This window comes from Ornithorhynchus anatinus, chromosome 7, assembly GCF_004115215.2.
Source record: "Ornithorhynchus anatinus isolate Pmale09 chromosome 7, mOrnAna1.pri.v4, whole genome shotgun sequence".
Taxonomy (NCBI): domain Eukaryota; kingdom Metazoa; phylum Chordata; class Mammalia; order Monotremata; family Ornithorhynchidae; genus Ornithorhynchus; species Ornithorhynchus anatinus.
The window spans coordinates 81,758,678-81,777,329 of NC_041734.1; the positions used below are offsets into that span (position 1 = coordinate 81,758,678).

General features: G+C 56.3%; 1 protein-coding gene across 1 annotated transcript in view; it reads left to right on the forward strand.

Annotated features, from left to right (window-relative positions):
* Positions 1–18,652, forward strand: part of TMEFF2 (transmembrane protein with EGF like and two follistatin like domains 2) — a 51,079-nt gene that overhangs the window by 14,284 nt on the left and 18,143 nt on the right. The window contains exons 3-4 of the mRNA XM_029069005.2: positions 7,749–7,878; positions 10,725–10,751. Of these exons, the coding sequence (XP_028924838.1) occupies positions 7,749–7,878; positions 10,725–10,751 (157 nt within the window). The remainder of the gene's footprint in view (positions 1–7,748; positions 7,879–10,724; positions 10,752–18,652) is intronic.

The window sequence follows — 18,652 nt, forward strand, 5'->3', positions numbered from 1 at the left end:
CCGGACCCCCAGGTCCTCAAGCCCCCAGACCCCCAGGCCCCCCAGGCCCCCAGACCCCCATACCCCCGACCCCCCCAGACCCCCAAACCTGGACCATCCAGCAGGCGAGATCTCACAGCCCCCGCAGCGGTCATTTCCTTTGGTTTTACAGCCCCGGAAGATGATGGTTACAGCTCAGTCATCAATTATGGAAACTGTGAAAAAGCCAACACAGCCAATGCGGCAGATTGTAAAATCGAAAGAAATAATAATAACGATAATTTCGGTATTGTTCAAGCGCTTACTGTGGGCAGAGCACTGTTCTAAGCTCTAGGGTAGATACATAGTGATCAGGTTGTCCCACGTGAGGCTCATAGTTAATCCCCATTTTACAGATGAGGTAACTGAGGCACAGAGAAGGGAAGTGACCTGCCCACGGTCACGCAGCTGACAAGGGGCAGAGCCGGAATTTGAACCCGCGACCTCTGACTCCCAAGCCCGGGCTCTTTCCACTGAGCCGCGCTGCTCCTCTAGGGGTGGGGAGGTTCACGATATACGGATCTATTTATATTTATGGAATTGGTTAAGCACTTGCTATGGGCCAAGCGTACTGTACCGAGTGCTGGGGCAGTTAGGGGGTCACCAGGTGGGACAGTCCCCGTCCCAGATGGGACTCAGGATCTTCATCCCCATTTTAAAGAGGAGGACACTGAGGCCCAGAGAAGTGAAGCGACTTGCCCGAGGTCACCCGGCGGACAGGTGGCGGAGCTGGGATTAGAACCCGAATCCTCCTGACTCCCAGGCCCCGGGCCCTTTCCTGCAGGCCACTGTGCCTCTGGATGTCATCTTCTTCATCATCGTCGTAATAATAACAATATCGGTATCTGTTAAGCGCCTGCTGTGTGCCGAGCCCCGTTCTAAGCGCCGGGGGAGGTACAGGGTCATCGGGGGGTCCCACGCGAGGCTCACGGCCTTCATCCCCATTTTCCAGATGAGGTCACCGAGGCCCAGAGAAGTGAAGGGACTCGCCCACAGTCACCCAGCTGCCAAGTGGCGGGGGCGGGATTCGAACCCATGACCTCCGACTCCCGAGCCCGGCCTCTTTCCACTGAGCCGCGCCGCTTCATCGTCATCGTCGTCCCCACCCCGCCAGCGGCTTGCTGGGTGACCCCGGGCGAGTCGCTTTACCTCGCTTCTCTGGGCCTCAGCGTCCTCCTCTGTAAAACGGGGAGGAGACCCCTGCCCTCCTCCCCCCCCCCAGGAAGGGTCTGCGGCACGGACAAACTGAATGACTTGCCCGAGGTCACACGACGGGCAAGAGGCGGAGACAGGATTAGAACCCGGGTCCTCTAAATCCCACGTCTGAGCCCTTTCCGCTGGGCCGTGCGCTTACGATCTCACGGGAGAAAGAGGTGGCTGAAACAATAAATCCGTAGCTTTGACCGGGCCCCGGATGAATGCCACAAAGTGCGCTGAGCACCCGACAGTGTACCGAGCACCTGGAAATGCACCGACCTCTTGGCAAGTTGAAGGATACGCCCCGACGTGTTTCCTGCTTCCGCGCACGGAGCGTCCACCCTTTCGTTCGTTCGTTCATTCGATCGCATGTGTTGAGCGCTTACTGCGTGCGGAGCACCGTACGAAGCGCTTGGGAGAGGACAATACAAGGCCGAACAGATAATAACAATAATAAGGTTGGTATCCGTTAAGCGCCTACTATGTGCCGAGCACCGTTCTAAGCGCTGGGGAGATAGAGGGTCATCACGTTGTCCCACGTGAGGCTCCCGGTCTTCATCCCCATTTTACAGATGAGAGAAGCGAGGCCCAGAGAAGTGAAGTGACTCGCCCGCAGTGACCCAGCCGACGAGTGGCAGAGCCGGGAGTCGAACCCGTGACCTCTGACTCCGAAGCCCGGGCCCTTTCCACCGAGCCGCGCTGCTTCCCCAATACAATAATAATAATGATAATATTAATGAGGATGATGGTATTTGTCAAGCGCTCACCATGTGCCGAGCACCGTTCTAAGCACTGGGAGAGATACAGGGAGATCAGGTCGTCCCACGTGGGGCTCACCGTCTTCTTCCCCATTTTGCAGATGAGGTCACCGAGGCCCAGAGAAGCGAAGTGACCTGCCCGACGTCACCGAGCCGATAGGTTGTAGAGCCGGGATTAGACCCCGCGGCCCACTGTCGCTACCTGTCGCCGAATTGTCCATTCCAAGCGCTCAGTCCAGTGCTCTGCACATAGTAAGCGCTCGATAAATACTACTGAATGAATGACTCCCAAGCCCGGGCTCTTTCCGCCGAGCCCCGCTGCTTCTCCACGATAAATATGAACAACTTAAAAAGGGTAAGCAGTGAGTTGACGGTCTAGAGGGGGAGAGAGGCGTGGAGAGAAATCAATAAATATGCCAGGTGGGGAGAGAGATCGATCCTTCCATCCATCAAGGCAGCTCTTGAGCGCCTAGGGAGCGCCCGGGACTGCGCCGAGCGCTTGGGAAAGGACAACGGGGGCCCTGCCCAGTTAAGAAAGCCTCCGGTAGAGAGCCCATCCCTCCCGGTGGTCCGGGGGAGCTCGGGGGGTCTCGGGGGTGGCGGGGGCGGCGGCCTGGCCCGAGGGGGCCGCTCTGACCTGCCGGGGGGGGGGGGAGGGGGGGCGGCGGCGGCGGCCCGGAGGCGCTTCCCCCGGCCCGCCTGGGAAGAAGCAGCGTGGCCCAGAGCCTGGGAGTCAGAAAAACCTAGGTTCTCGCCCCGGCTCCGCCACTTGTCTGCTGTGTGACCTTGGAAGAGTCACTTCACTTCTCCGGGCCTCGGTCGCCTCATCCGTAAAAGGGGGGGTTAGGACCGGGAGCCTCAGGCGGGACAGGGACCGCGTCCAGCCTGGTTAACCGGCATCTACCCCGGCGCTCAGGACAACGGAACAGGATGGCTTAGTGGCTAAACCCCAGGCCCGGGAGTCAGAAGGACCTGGATTCTGATCCCGATTCTACTACGTGTCCGCTGCGTGACCTTGGACGGGTCCCTTCACTTCTCCGGGCCTCGGTCGCCTCATCCGTGAAAGGGGGGTTAGGACCGGGAGCCCCAGGAGGGACAGGGACCGCGTCCAGCCTAACTGGCCTCTACCCCGGCGCTTAGTGCAACGGAGCAGGGTGGCTTAGTGGTAAACCCCAGGCCTGGGAGTCATTCGTCCGATAGTATTTATCGAGCGCTTTGGCTCAGTGGAAAGAACCCGGGCTTGGAGGTCAGAGGTCACGGGTTCGAATCCCTGCCCCGCCACTCGTCAGCTGGGTGACTGTGGGCGAGTCGCCTCACTTCTCTATGCCTCGGTTCCCTCATCTGTCAAATGGGGATGAAGACCGGGAGCCCCACGTGGGACAACCCGATTCCCCTGGGTCTCCCCCAGCGCTTAGAACAGTGCTCGGCACGTACTAAGCGCTTAACAGATACCAACGTTATTATTGTGGGAGCAGCGTGGCTCCGTGGAAAGAGCCCGGGCTTGGGAGTCAGGGCTCATGAGTTCGAATCCCGGCTCTGCCACTCGTCGGCTGGGTGACTGTGGGCGAGTCACTTCACTTCTCTGGGCCTCAGTTCCCTCATCTGTAAAATGGGGATGAAGACCGTGAGCCCCACGTGGGACAACCCGATTCCCCTGTGTCTACCCCAGCGCTTAGAACAGTGCTCGGCACCTAGTAAGCGCTTAACAAATACAAATACCAACATATATACAACCTGATTCCCCTGTGTCTACCCCAGCGCTTAGAACAGTGTTTTGCACCTAGTAAGCGCTTAACAAATACCAACATTATTATTATGAACAGATACCACAAGTATTATTATTATCATTACATTATTATTCTGTATAATGTATTATTAATTTCATTTATTATACAATTATAAATATGTTTTATTTTGTGTATATTATTTGTGTGCTTGGCACATAGTAACTTAGCAAATGCCACATATCTTGTTATTATCATCGTTATCATGATTACATTATTACTTCGTTAGAGAAGCAGCGTGGCTCAGTGGAAAGAGCCCGGGCTTGGGAGTCAGAGATCATGGGTTCGACTCCCGGCTCTGCCACTCGTCAGCTGGGTGACTGTGGGCCGGTCGCTTCGCTTCTCTGGGCCTCAGTGACCTCATCCGTAAAATGGGGATTAACCGTGAGCCTCACGTGGGACGACCTGATTCCCTTGTATCCACCCCAGGGATTAGAACAGTGTTCTGCACATAGTAAGCGCTTAACAGATACCCACATTATCGTACTGTCATATAATATATTATTTCCATTATCATGATTATATAAGACATGTCCCTTGCCCACGGGGAGAGTCCAGTCTAACGGTCAGGAGTCCATCACAGGGGATAAATATCGGCGCAGCGGAAAGAGCGGCGGCCCGGGGGTCAGAAGGACCCGGGTTCTCATCCCGGCTCCGCCACGTGCCTGCTGTGTGACCTCGGGCGAGTCACTTGACTTCTCTGGGCCTCGGTTCCCTCATCTGTAAAATGGGGATGAACACGGGGAGTCCGACCTGACTGTCTTGCATCTGACCCGGCGCTTAGAACGGTGCTTGACACAGGGTGAGCGCGTAACAAAAGCCATCGCCGCTGTTATTACTGCATTAAGAGTCCGCGCAAGAGAAAATATCACTTACCTGGGTGTCGGACAGTGATCTCTCCCATGCCGGCTCCTGAACGGTGACCGCCTTCAGACTGGACGTCCGATTGGGCTTTACGTTTCGTCGTCCTTTTCGCGGCCATTCACGGGGGCGGTAGATTTTCCAAATTTTGGATCTCGGGGGGACGCGGTTCATATCACTCTCCCCATCCCAAGCGGTGCCCGGGATTCAGTACTTCAATCTGGTGAGCGAACTGCAGGCTGTTTTTCTGTTGGGGTTTTTTTGTGTATCATGTACTTAGTTCTGAACGGGGGTGATCGTTGGTAAATAATCATCTCGATCGTCGCATTTGTTTCAATTAAACAACGAGGCACAGCCGCTGCTCCGTAATCGTGAAATAATCACATCTCTGGCATAACGGCCAGGTGCGGGACGGAGAGTCACCGACAGGAATCCTCAAAGTAGCGTTATCTTGGGATCGCTCGGAAGCGGCGAGGCGGAGAGAGCCGGGGCCCGGGAGCCACGGGGTCCGGGTTCTAATCCCGCCTCCGCCCCTCGGCGGCCGGGTGACCTCGGCCAAGTCGCTTCGCTTCTCTGCGCCTCAGTTACCGCATCTGTCAGATGGGGCTTAAACCTCACCCCCTCCTACGTAGACGACGGAGCCCGGACGGGACCGGGACTGCGTCTCACCTAACCCGCTCGTATCTACCCCAGCGTTTAGCACGGTGCTTGGCACGTAACCAGCTCTTAGCGAATGCAACAATAAGGAGAATGATCCCCTGTAGGTTTTCTAATTCCCATTATAAAATAGGGGGGGGGTGTGTGTGTGTGAGGAGGAGGGAGAAAATATGTCCTTTTCGGATAGAGATGCTACAGAACATTGAGCGGGGAAGAAAATATCCTTTTTGGACGCGGATACTCTGGAATATTTAGTAACAGCTCGAGTGGGTTTGTAAACTCGTGGGGGCAAGGAATCTGTTCTGTTGTTGCGTGGTACGCTCTCAGATGCTCAGTCCAGTGCTCTGCACACAGTAAGCGCTCGATAAATACGACCGATTGATTGATTGATTCCTTCGATGGGGGGCGGGGAGGGCCACTTCTCTGGGTCTCCCCAGGAATCCGGGTGCCCTTCTCACGCTGTGAGAAGCAGCGTGGCTCAGTGGAAAGGGCCCGGGCTTGGGAGTCCGAGGTCATGAGTTCGAATCCCGGCCCCGCCATTTGTCAGCTGCGTGACCGTGGGCGAGTCACTTCGCTTCTCTGGGCCTCAGTCCCCTCCTCTGTAAAATGGGGATTAACCGTGAGCCTCACGTGGGACAACCCGATGACCCTGGATCTCCCTCATCGCTTAGAACAGTGCTCTGCACATAGTAAGCACTTAACAAATACCAACATTATTATTTCAACATTGATTTTTTTCACCAACCAATCAAGCCAGCGATCGATGGTACTTACCGAGCGCTTACTGTCCGCAGAGCGCTGCACGAGGAGCTTAGGAGAGTCCAGGATGACAGAGTTGGTTGACACGATCCCTGACCTCGAGGAGTTTCCAGGCCACGGCACGGAGAGCACTGTACTGAGCGTTTGGGAGAGGACAGTAGAGTGGGTAGACCCGATCGCTGCCCTCGAGGAGCTTCCACGCTCCCAGGGGAGGAGGATTTAAAAATTACTTAAATAATGATAATAATGCTGGTATCCGTTAAGCGCTTACTACGTGCCAAGCACCGTTCTAAGCACTGGGATGGATACGAGGTCGTCGGGTCGTCCCACGCGGGGCTCACCGTCTCAATCCCCGTTTTCCAGACGAGGGAACCGAAGCACAGAGAAGTGAAGCGGCTCGCCCGAGGTCACGGGGCGGACGCGGGGCGGAGGCGGGATTAGAACCCACGCCTTCTGACTCCCAAGCCCGGGTGCTTGCCACTAAGCCACGCTGCTTGCTCAAAGAGGAGTCAGAACGGGAAACGGTCTGAACATCTGGCATACGTTCATTTGCGAGGACTGAGGGCAACATAAAAGCCCCTGGCTGACCAAGTGTTCGGCACAGTACTCTGCTGACAGTGGGCGCCCCGTACAGTCCTTTCATTCGGTAGCATTTATCGAGCGCTTACTATGTGCGGAGCACCGTACTAAGCGCTTGGAATGGACAGATCGGTAACAGATAGAGACGGTCCCCGCCCTCTGACGGGCGCACGGTCTGATCGGACTGTCCTCTGCACCTCTGCACGACCTATTGGCCGGAGCCCGGCCTGGGAGTCAGAAGGTCGTGGGTTCTAATCCCGGCTCTGCCGCTTGTCTGCTGGGCGACCTTGGGCGAGTCACTTCACTTCTCAGTTCCCTCATCTGGAAAACGGGGACGGAGACTGTGAGCCCCACGTGGGACGGGGACCGGGTCCGACCGGCTGTGCTTGGATCCACCCCGGCGCTCAGTACGGGGCCTGGCACACGGTGAGCGCTTAACGAATTCCACAACTATTATCGTTCGTTCGATAGTATCTATTGAGCGCTTACTATGCGCAGAGCACTGTACTAAGCGCTTGGAACGGACAGATCGGTAGGAGATAGAGACGGTCCCTGCCCTTCGACGGGCTTACGGTCTAATCGGGGGAATCGTCGTTATCATTAGTACTATATACCTTCGTCACCCTGTTTATTTTGTTTATTTTGTTTAACGAGATGTACATCACCCTGATTCTATTTAGTTGCCATTGTTTTTATGAGATGTTCTTCCCCTCGACTCTATTTATCGCCACCGTTCATGTCTGCCCGTCTCCCCGATTAGACCGTGTGCCCGTCAGAGGGCGGGGACGGTCTCTATCCGTTGCCGACTCGTCCGTTCCAAGCGCTTAGTCCGGTGCTCTGCACGCAGTCAGCGCTCAATAAATACTATTGACTAGAAGGGTAGGGGCCCAGCACAGGATTCTCTGCCCACAGGAGGTGCCCGGCACAGCTCTCTGCCCACAGGAGGTGCCCGGCACAGGGCTCTCTGCCCACAGTAGAGGCCGAATCGACGCCACCAACGGCCTGGGGTCCGGCTCGCCGGAGAAGGAGGGAAGGGCTGGGGGCTCGCGGCTGCGGGGGCTCCGTCGGTTAAGCGCGTGCGTGTGTCTGCGCGTGTCTGAGCGTGTCTGTGAGTGTCCGCGCGTGTGCCCCGCAGTGCACCAGTGACTACGTGCCCGTGTGCGGCTCCAACGGAGACACCTACCAGAACGAATGCTACCTGAGACAGTCGGCCTGCAAGCAGCAGAGAGAGATCCTCGTGGCCTCCGACGGCTCCTGCGCCGCAGGTAGGAGGGAAGACGGGATCCTCCGCGTCCGGCCGGTCACCCCCAGCCCCGACCTCCCAGCCGGGCTGGTCTGCTCTGGGGCGATGGGGAGGGCGCCCTTCGGGCCTCGCCGGGCGCGGCGCTTCGCTCGGGGTTACGCGTGTATCTTATAGATGGGGCGATGGAATCGTACCGGAACGTGTCTGTCTATTGCTCCGTTGGGCTCTCCCGAGTGCTCGGTGCGGAGCTCTGCACACAGTAAGAGGGATGGAGGAAGGAAGGGAAAAGAGGAAAAGAGGAAGGGAAAGGGAGGGAAGGAGGAGGGGAGGAAGGAAGGAAGGAAGGAGGGAAGGAGGGAAGGAAGGAAGGAAGGAAGGAAGGAAGGAAGGAAGGAAGGAAGGAAGGAAGGAAGGAAGGAAGGAAGGAAGGAAGGAAGGAAGGAGGGAAGGAGGGAAGGAGGGAAGGAGGGAAGGAGGGAAGGAGGGAAGGAGGGAAGGAGGGAAGGAGGGAAGGAGGGAAGGAGGGAAGGAGGGAGGTCTACCAACTCTGTTATATTGTCCTCTCCCAAGCGCTTAGTACAGTGCTCTGCACACGGTAAGCACTCGATAAGTACCTTTGATTCAGTCTAGTAAAAGGATCAAGTAAATAATAATGTTGGTATTTGTTAAGCACTTACTGTGTGCCAAGCACTGTTCTAAGCACTGGGGCAGATACAAGGTCATCAGGTTGGACCCAATCATCCCCGTCCCACATGAGGCTCAGACTCTTCATCCCCATTTTCCAGATGAGGGAACTGAGGCCCAGGGAAGTGAAGGGACTTCCCAAGGTCACACAGCGGACAAGTGTCGGAGCCGGGATTAGAACCCACCTCCTCTGACTCCCAGGTCCGGCCTCCCGCCACTAAGGGAAGGAAGGAAGGCTGGATTAGGGCCAGAGCAGCCCCATCTCTTCGCATCTGGAACATCGGCAGAGCGTGGCTGGGGGAAAGAGAGCTTAGGGATGATTTCTCTCTCCTTCCCGGGGCTCCTCAACGCTTGGGCCGAGGCCGGGGCAAGGGACTGACACGTGGGCCCGGTCAGGCGTGGGCCCGGTCAGACGCGGCCCGAGGTCTTCAGGCCCGCGAGGAAAGAGATGACGAGGGCCGTGCGGCCAAACGCCAACCAGGCTCACAAAAACAGCGGCGGCAAAAGAAGGGAGGACCGTCTCTGCTGGACAGAGAGACCTCGGGATCCTTCCCGCTGCCCGCGAACGCTCCCCGCTCTCGACAGTCACGACCTTCCCAGAGGCCAACCCGTTGTTCCGGGGCCCCCCTTCCTCCACTCCCGGCATCCCAATTGTCCTTCCAGGGGACTCCGATCCTCCTTTCCCAACCGTCGTCTCGGGGGATTCCATTCCCGCCTTCTCAACATCCCGTCATTCCAGGGGACTTCCTTGCCCCGTTCCCGGCAGCTTAGCCACTGTTCCAGGGGATTCCGTCCCCGCATTCCCAATGTCCTACTGTTCTTGCAGAGGATTCCCTTTCTCCATTCCCGGCATCCTTACCGTTGTTCCGGGGGATTCCGTCCCCGCATTCCCAGTGTCCTAACAGTTCTTCCGGAGGATTCCATTGCCCCATTCCCAGCGCCCTGACCAACGTTCCAAGAGACTCCGTTCCTCCATTCCCAGCATCATAACTTTTGTGTCAGGAGGCTCCATTCCTCCATTCCCAGCATCCTAACCTCTGTTCCAGAGGATTCCATTCCCACATTCCCGGTGTCCTAACTGTTCTTCCAGAGGATTCCATTGCCCCGTTCCCAGCATCCTAACCGATGTTCCAAGAGATTCCATTCCTCCGTTCCCACCATCCTAACCGTGTTCCGGGGGATTCCGTTCCCACATTCCCAGGGTCCTAACTGTTCTTCCAGAGGATTCCACTGTCCTATTCCCGGCGTCCCAACTGTTCTAACGCTATCCCTGCCCTCAAGGAGCATCGCTCCTCTTCTACTCCAACCCAGCCCTCGAACTCTGCTCCTCTGTCACCTACGTGGTTCACGGTACCTCCATCTCTTCTTTCTTCCATTCGATCAATAAAACAGTGGTATTTATCGAACACTTACCGTGTTCCGAGCTCTGTACTAAATCGACAGTCGGTAGACACATTTCCAATAAATACTAGTAGTAAGAGCACTGGCTGGGAAGTCGGAGGACGTGCGTTCTGATCCCGGCTCCGCCGCTCGTCCGCTGTGCGACCCCGGGCGAGACGCTTCCCTTCTCTGTGCCTCGGTTCCCTCATCTGGAAAATGGGGATGAAGAGTGTGAGCCTCACGTGGGACAGGGATTGGTCCCGCCCGATGACCTTGTATCTACCCCAGTGCTTAGAACGCTGCTTGGCGCACAGTAAGTGCTTAACAAATACCGTAATTATTATTTACTTGATCCTTTTACTCCACTGAATCAAAGGTATTTATCGAGTGCTTACCGTGTGCCGAGCCCCGTACTAAGCGCTTGGGAGAGGACGGTATAACAGAGTCGGTGGAAACGTTCCCTGCCCACGGCGAGCTTACAGTCTAGCACGAAATCTCCCGGGCACTCGGTACAGTCCCGGCACCCCAGTACGGGCTTGGAAAATCCCTCGAGTTGGGTGGAGAATGCAGCGAACCGAAGATAAAATATCCCGCTCGGTCATTTCACAGACGTGAAATTGAGTTCAATCTTCCGTGAAAAACGTAAAATTCTCTGATTACCCTTCTCTAATTTCCCCACGACTGACACCGAGTGAAGAGGATTACTGCTGGACATTGCGAATAACTAAATAAGCTGACCCGCCCCAGTTAAAGATTCCCACATTTTTCAACTGAAAGTAAATACGCATTTTCTTTTTCTTTTAGATCCCGGATCAGGCTCTGGAGATGGAGGTAGGAATATTTTCTATTCGCATATTTATCTCTGGAGGTCTGTGGGAGAGAGGCTTTCTCTCCTGTCTCCGGCTGTTTGCCTTTAGGATTTCTGGAACGGTTCACGTTTCGCATCTGGGAGAAGACAGAATATCTCGACGCTCTGTCCTTTGCTAGGAAACAAACAGGGCTTTTCTCTCTGGAAGGATTTCCTATTTTCCTCGAGCTATAGATGGATGGAACTCTATCTCCATCTACTGCTTGTTCGAGGGTTTTGGGGGCTTTTTGCCTCCGAGATCCGGGCCCGCTTAAGGAGAAATGACTAGAGGAGAGAATTCCCGGAGGCCTGGGAATAATAATGATGCTAGCTGTTAAGCCCTTACTATGTGCCAGACACCGTACTGAGCACTGGGACGAAGCGAGGAGGTCTCTGGGCGAGACGAAGATGCGTCGAAAGGTGGTCACCCACCTACGAATCAATTGGATCCGAGAAGCTGGCCTTTCCAACTTTTGAACCGAAAGGGGTGGGTATTGGAAAGTGAAACGGCAGCAGTCGGTCAGACGGTCGTATCTATTGAGCCCTTACTGTGTGCGGAGCACTGGACGGAGCGCTTGGGAGAGGACGATATAATCACGAACGGACGTGTTCCCTGCCCGCAGTGAGCTTACGGTCTAGAGGGGGAGACGGACGTTAATAGAGATCATTAAATGACAGATATGGACATAAGTGCCGTGGGGCCGGGAGGGGGGATGGATAAAGAGAGCGAGTCGGGGCGACGCAGGAGGGAGGGGGAGAAGAGGAAAGGAGGACTTAGTCAGGGAAGGCCTCTGGGAGGAGATGGGTCTTCAGTAAGGGCTTTGAAGGGGAGGGGGAGAGTCACCGTCTTTCACATCTGAGGACGGAGGGTGTTCCGGGTGAGAGGTAGGATGGATTGAGCCCTTGGCGGGTGCTAAGCCCCGTCCCACGCACTGGGAAGCAAAGCCGGGGAGGGGCAGTGTGGCCTAGTGGAAAGACAACAGAGCCGAGAGTCAGAGGACTCGTGTTCTGATCTCGGCTCTTGGTTTTTTTACAGTGGACGTTCAGTGCTTGCTCCGTGCCCGGCACTGTACTGAGCCTTGCGGGGGATACAAGCAGATCGGGTCGGACACAGCCCCGTCCCTCAAGGGGCTCACAGTCTTAATCCCCATTTTACAGATGAGGGAACCGAGCCCCAGAGAAGTGAAACCATCCACCCAAGATCAATGTCGGTATCTGTTAAGCGCTTACTATGTGCAGGGCACCGTTCTAAGCACGGGGGTAGATACAAGGAAATCAGGTCGTCCCACGTGAGGCTCACGGTCTTCATCCCCATTTTACAGATGAAGGAACGGAGGCACAGAGAAGTGAAGTGCCGTGCCCACAGTCACACTGCTGACCAGTGGCAGAGCTGGGATTAGAACCCAGATCCTTCTGCCTCCCAGGCCCGGGCTGTCCTAGCCTCCGACCTTCCGGAAGCTCGGCTCATCTCCTAAACGGAAAGCGTTTTCCTTTTTAATCAGTCGTACCTACCCTTACTGCTTACGGCAGTGCTCTACACAGAATTAAGGGCTTAGCTCAAAGAGCCCGGGCTGAGGAGGCAGAGAACTTGGGTTCTAATCCTACCACAGCCGTCGGTCTGCCGGGCGACCTTGGGCAGGTCACTTCGCTGCTCTGGGCCTCCGTTTCCTCACCCGTAAAATGGGGGTCCGATGCCTTTCTCCCTCCCTCTTAGCCTCCGAACCCCGTGAGGGACAGGGACCCGTGTCCGGTCTGACCATCTTGTCAATCAACCTGGAAGCTCACAACCCCGGAAGCTCTGACTGTACCCAGTCTGACTGTACCCAATCTGACTGTACCCAGTCCGACTCTAGCCTGTAAGGTCATCGTGGGCGGGGAATAGATCTGTTTATTGCTGTATTGTCCTCCCCCAAGCGCTTAGTACAGTGCTCTGTACATAATGAGGGCTCAATAAATGCGACCGACGACCGACTGACCGACTTGTCTCTACCCCAGCACTTAGTACGGTACTCGGAGCATAATGAGCATTTAACAGACCCCGCTCTTCCTGGATTTTTATTCGGTAAAAATGAACACAGTTTTATCACTCTCTACTGCGTTTCCACAGCAAAATAGGACACAGACTAGGTGAAAAAAATGTAATTAGGTCAAAACAGCGAATCGCTCCCCAGCGAAAAGAACCGTCGACCAGCAGCTCGGCGGACGCTAGCGGCCGCGTCTGCCCCCTGCGAACATCGCCCCCCTGGGTCCAACCCGATTTGCTTGTGTCCACCCCGGCGCCTGGTACAGTGCCTGGCACCTAGTAAGTGCTTAACAAATGCCACAGTTATCATTATTATTATTATTATTATCACTATCCCCACGGCTCCCTTTTCTGGGAGGAAGTTCCCAACCTGAGATCGCTGAAAAACTAATGGTGAAAGGCTACGGCAGCAATGCCCTACTAATTACACTCCTTTTTTTAATATCTGTTAAGCGTTAACTATGTGCCAGGCACTGTACTAAGCGCCGGGGTGGATGCGAGCAAATCGGGTTGGACACCGTCCCCGTCCTGTGTGGACAGAGGAGGGAGCCGAGGCCCAGACAAGTCAAGTGACTTGCCCGAGGTCACACAGTAGACAAGTGGCAGAGCCAGGATTAATAATAACAATAATGTTGGCGTTTGTTAAGCGCTTACTATGTGCAGAGCACCGTTCTAAGCGCTGGGGGAGATACGGGGTCATCGGGTCGTCCCACGTGAGGCTCACGGTCTTCAGCCCCGTTTGACAGATGAGGTACGTGAGGCACAGAGAAGTGAAGTGACTTGCCCGCAGTCACCCAGCTGCCAAGTGGCAGAGCCGGGATTCGAACCCAAGCCCGGGCTCTTTCCACTGAGCCAAGCTGCTTCCCTGATTAGAACCCACAACCTTCTGACTCCTAAAGCCTGTGCTCTATGCGCTACCCCATGTTGCTTCTTGTTAAGTACTTGTCAACGATATTTGTTAAGCACTTACTATGCGTCGAGCACTGGGGTGGCAACGAGGTCATCAGGTCGGACGGAGTTCCCGTCCCCCCCCCGGGGCTCACGCTCTTATCCCCATTTGACAGAGGAGGGAACCGAGGCCCAGAGAAGCGAAGGGACCTGCCCACGGTCACGCGGCAGGGATGTGGCGGAGCGGGGAGGAGAACCGAGTTCCTCCGACTCCTAGGCCCGGGCCCTTTCCACGAGACCACGCTGCTTCTCCGCGTCCCCGCTGCCCCCGACCACCGTCAGCGATCTCTGCGTGGGTGGCCAGGCCTGGAGGACTTCCCCCGGACAGCGGGTCAATCAGTCAGTCAATCGCAGTTACTGGACACTTCCAGAGTCGTGAGTTCGACTCCCGGCTCTGCCGCTTGGCAGCTGTGGGACTGTGGGCAAGTCACTTCACTTCTCTGTGCCTCAGTCACCTCCTCTGTAAAATGAGGATTAAGACTGGGAGCCTCACGTGGGACAATTTGATGGCCCTGTATCTCCCCCAGCGCTCAGAACGGTGCTCCGCACGTAGTAAGCGCTTACCAAATACCAACATTATTACTTCCTGTGTGCAGAGCACCGGACTAAGCATTCGGGAGCGGACAGTGCAACAATGGAACGACGCTTTCCCTGCCCACTGCGGGCTTCCAGACTCGAGGGGGTCCGTAAGACCAGAAGCTCAGGGCGTTTCCCCGCTCCTCAAGAAATGCTGGGGGTTCATTCATTCATTCATTCAATAGTATTTATTGAGCGCTTACTATGTGCAGAGCACTGGACTAAGAGCTTGGAATGGACCGTTCGGCGACAGGTAGAGACAATCCCTGCCATCGACGGGCTCACGGTCTAATCGGGGGAGACGGACGGACAAAAACAAGACAACATAATCACGATAGATAGAATCGAGGGGATGGACACCTCATTAACAGAATAAATAGGGTTATAAATAATATATACAAATGAGCACAGTGCTGAGAGGAGGGGAAGGAGAGGAGCAGGGGGTGGGGAGGAGGGGAGGAGGAGCAGAGGGAAAGGGGGGACTCAGCGTGGGAAGGCCTCCCGGAGGAGGTGAGCTCTCAGTAGGGCTTTGAAGAGGGGAGGAGAGTGAGTTTGGCGGAGGTGAGGAGGGAGGGCCTCCCGGGACGGCGGGACGACGCGGCCCGGGGGTCGACGGCGGGACGGGCGAGAACGGGGGACGGCGAGGAGGCGGGCGGCGGAGGAGCGGAGCGTGCGGGGTGGGCGGGAGAAAGAGGGAAGAGAGGTGAGGCAGGAGGGGGCGAGGGGATGGAGAGGTCTGAAGCCCGGAGTGAGGAGTTTTTGTTTCGTGTGGAGGTTGATAGGCAACCGCTGGAGGTTGTTAAGGAGGGGGGGTCGCCCATCCACCTGTGCATCAGAGAGAAACTCTTCACCGTCGGCTTTAAAGCCGTCCATCCCCCGGCCCCCTCCTACCTCCCCTGGCTGCTCGCCTACTCCGACCCGGCCCGCACACTCTGCTCCTCTTATGCCAACCTGCTCGGCGAGCCTCCGTCTCGTCTGTCTCACCGCCAACCTCTCGCCCACGTCCCGCCTCCGGCCCGGAACGCTCTCCCTCCTCAGATTCGACAGTGACTCTCCCCCGCTTCAAAGCCGTATCGCAGGCCCATCTCCTCCAAGGGGCCTTCCCGGACTTCCTCTTCTCCCACTCCCTTCTGCGCCGCCCTGGTCCTCTCCCTTTCCTCATCCTCCCCTCCCAGTCCCACAGCTCTTAAGTCCACATCTGTCATTTATTTCTTAATATTAATGTCTGGGCTCCCCCACTCTGGACCGTAAGCTGGTTGTGGGCAGGGAATGTGTCTGTTTATTGTTATATTGGACTCTCCCAAGTGCTTAGTACGGTGCTGTGCACACAGTGAGCGCTCAATAAATAAGCAGCGTGGCCCTTAGAGGAAAGAGCTGGGACTGGGAGTCAGGGGACCTGGGTTCTAATCCCAGCTCCGCCACCTGTGGGTGGTCCAGCACTCAATCGATGGATTGATCGACTGATGGTATTTAGCAAAGTAGCATCTAGAGAAGCGGCGTGGCCTAGTGGATAGAGCAGGGGCCTGGGAGTCAGAAGGTCACGGGTCCTCATCGTGGCCGTCACTTGTCCGCTGCGTGACCTCGGGCAAGTCACTTCAAGAGCGTGAACCTGGGAGTTAGATGGTCAAGGGTTCTAATCCTGGTTCTGTCACTTGTCCGCTGAGCGACCTCGGGCTAGTCACTTGACTTCTCTGGGCCTCGGTTCCCTCACCCGTCCAGTGGGGCTGGAGACCGTGAGCCCCACGTAGGACAGGGACCGGGTCCGACCCGATTCGCTTGTATCCACCCCGGGGCTCAGTACGGCGCCTGGCACGTAGTAAGCACTTAACAGATACCAGCGTCATTATTCCTATCATTATTGTATTTACTGAGCGCTTACCGCGTGAGACACGGGGCTGCCTCCGCCTCGGGGCTTGACACGAAAGTTGCGCCTCTTTGGTGTCCCGTGTCCGTCTCCATCTCCCCAGGCGACACGTGGTGCGGCTCGGCCATTCGGATGGCACGGGACGGGCTCGCGCTGGCTCGGCCCGCCCGGTTTTTGACCGTCAACTCGGTGGGGCCACTCGTGGCCGGTCGCCGAGCGACACGTGGGGGCCGGGTCTCTTCGGCTCGTCCCCCCGCCTCGGCTGGGGAGAGTCCAGCCGGCCCCCGGGGCTTTCTCTCTGCCCCCCTCCCCGGGCGGGAGAAACAGGAGGAGAAGCCGCAGCGATGGGGTCGAGAGTCCGACCGTCAATGATAATAAGGGCATTTGGTAAGCGCTTACTAGGCGCCCGGCACTCTACCAAGCGCTGAGGCACTGTACCGAGTGAACAGACCTCCGCTCCAAACAAAAACTCCTCACTCTAGGCTTCAAGGCTCTCCGTCACCTCGCCCCTTCCTATCTCTCCTCCCTTCTCTCTTTCCACCGCCCACCCCGCACGCTCCGCTCCTCCGCCGCCCACCTCCTCGCCGTCCCTCGGTCTCGCCCGTCCCGCCGTCGACCCCCGGGTCGCGTCCTCCCGCGGTCCCGGAACGCCCTCCCTCCTCGCCTCCGCCAGACTGATTCTCTTTCCCTCTTCGAAACCTTACTTAAAAATCACCTCCTCCGAGAGGCCTTCCCAGACCGAGCTCCTCTTCCCCCTCTACTCCCTCCGCCATCCCCCCTTTACCTCTCCGCAGCTAAAGCCTCATTTTCCCCTTTTCCCTCCGCTCCTCCACCTCTCCCTTCCCATCCCCACGGCACCGTACTCGTCCGCTCGACTGTATGTATTTTCGTTACCCTATTTATTTTGTTAATGAATCGTACATCGCCTCGATTCTATTTAGTCGCCATCGGTTTTTACGAGACGCTCTTCCCCTCGACGCTGTTTAGTGCCATCGTTCTCGTCTGTCCGTCTCCCCCGATCAGACCGTAAGCCCGTCAGACGGCAGGGACCGTCTCTATCTGTTGCCGACTTGTTCATCCCAAGCGCTTAGTCCAGTGCTCTGCACATAGTAAGCGCTCAATAAATACTATTGAACGAATGAACAGACGGTTCACTGTGCTCAGCTGGGAGGCCGCGTGGCCTAGTGGAAAGAGCAGGGGCGGGGAGGACACCCCGGTTCTAGGCTCGGCTCCGCAGCCTTGCTGTGTGACCTCGAGCGAGCCGCTTAACCTCTCTGCAGCCTCAGCTTCCACACCTGTAAAATGGGTGGAAGATTCCGCCTTCTCCCTGTCTCCTCGTCAATGAGCTTCGGGCCGCATTCCAATCTGACTATTTTGTTTGTTGGCTTTTGTCTTTATGGGATTTGTGCCAAGCACTGTTCCAAGCGCTGGGGTAGATACGAGGTAGTCAGATTGGACGCAGTCCCCATCCCGCGTGGGGCTCCCGGGCTTCATCCCCAATATACAGATGAGGGAACTGAGGCCCAGAGAAGTGAAGCGACTTGCCCAAAGTCACACAGCTGACGAGCGCGAAGCCGGGATTAGAACCCGTGACCTCTGACTCCCAAGGCCGGGCTCTTTCCACTGAGCTACGCTGCTTCTCTCACTCTACCGCGTCTAGTAGTAGATAATAATTGCGGTATTTGTCGAGTGCTTACTCCGTGCTCCGTGCTGGGATTGCTACAGAATAATCAGGCTGGACAAAGTCTTAATTCCCATTTTCCAGATGAGGGAACTGAAACACAGAGAAGTGAAGTGACTTGCCCAAAGTCACACAGCTGACAAGAGAAGCAGCGCGGCTCAGTGGAAAGAGCCCGGGCTTGGGAGTCAGAGGTCATGGGTTCGAAACCCAGCTCTGCCACTTGTCAGCTGTGTGACTGTGGGCGAGTCACTTCACTTCTCTGGGCCTCAGTTCCCTCATCTGGAAAATGGGGATGAAGACCGTGAGCTTCACGAGGGACAACCCGATGACCCTGGATCTACCCCAGCGCTTAGAACGGTGCTCTGCACGTAATACGCGCTTAACCGGTACCAACACCATTATTATTAAGTGGCGGAGCCGGGATTAGAACCCGGGTCCTTCTGACCCCCAGGCCCGGGCTCTATCAACTAGACCCCCTTGTTAAACACTTATTATGTGCCAAGCACTGTTCTAAGCACCGGGGCAGATGCGAATGGCACGTAGCGGGGGTTAAACGAGTACCGTAATTATTACGATCATTGGTATTATTATTTCTTTCCTCCCCTTGATCGTGATTAACGGCGGTTCCCTTTTCCCTTCGTGCCCCCGGACATTCCGAATTCGGTCGAGGGCTTGTGGGGTGGCAGGGGGTTTTCTCCGGAGCCTCACTGGCGAAACGACCAACGGGAAGTAAGGATGAAATGAAATAGCGCCGGAAGAGGAAAGTTTGGCGATGAACTGGACAAAGACGTGC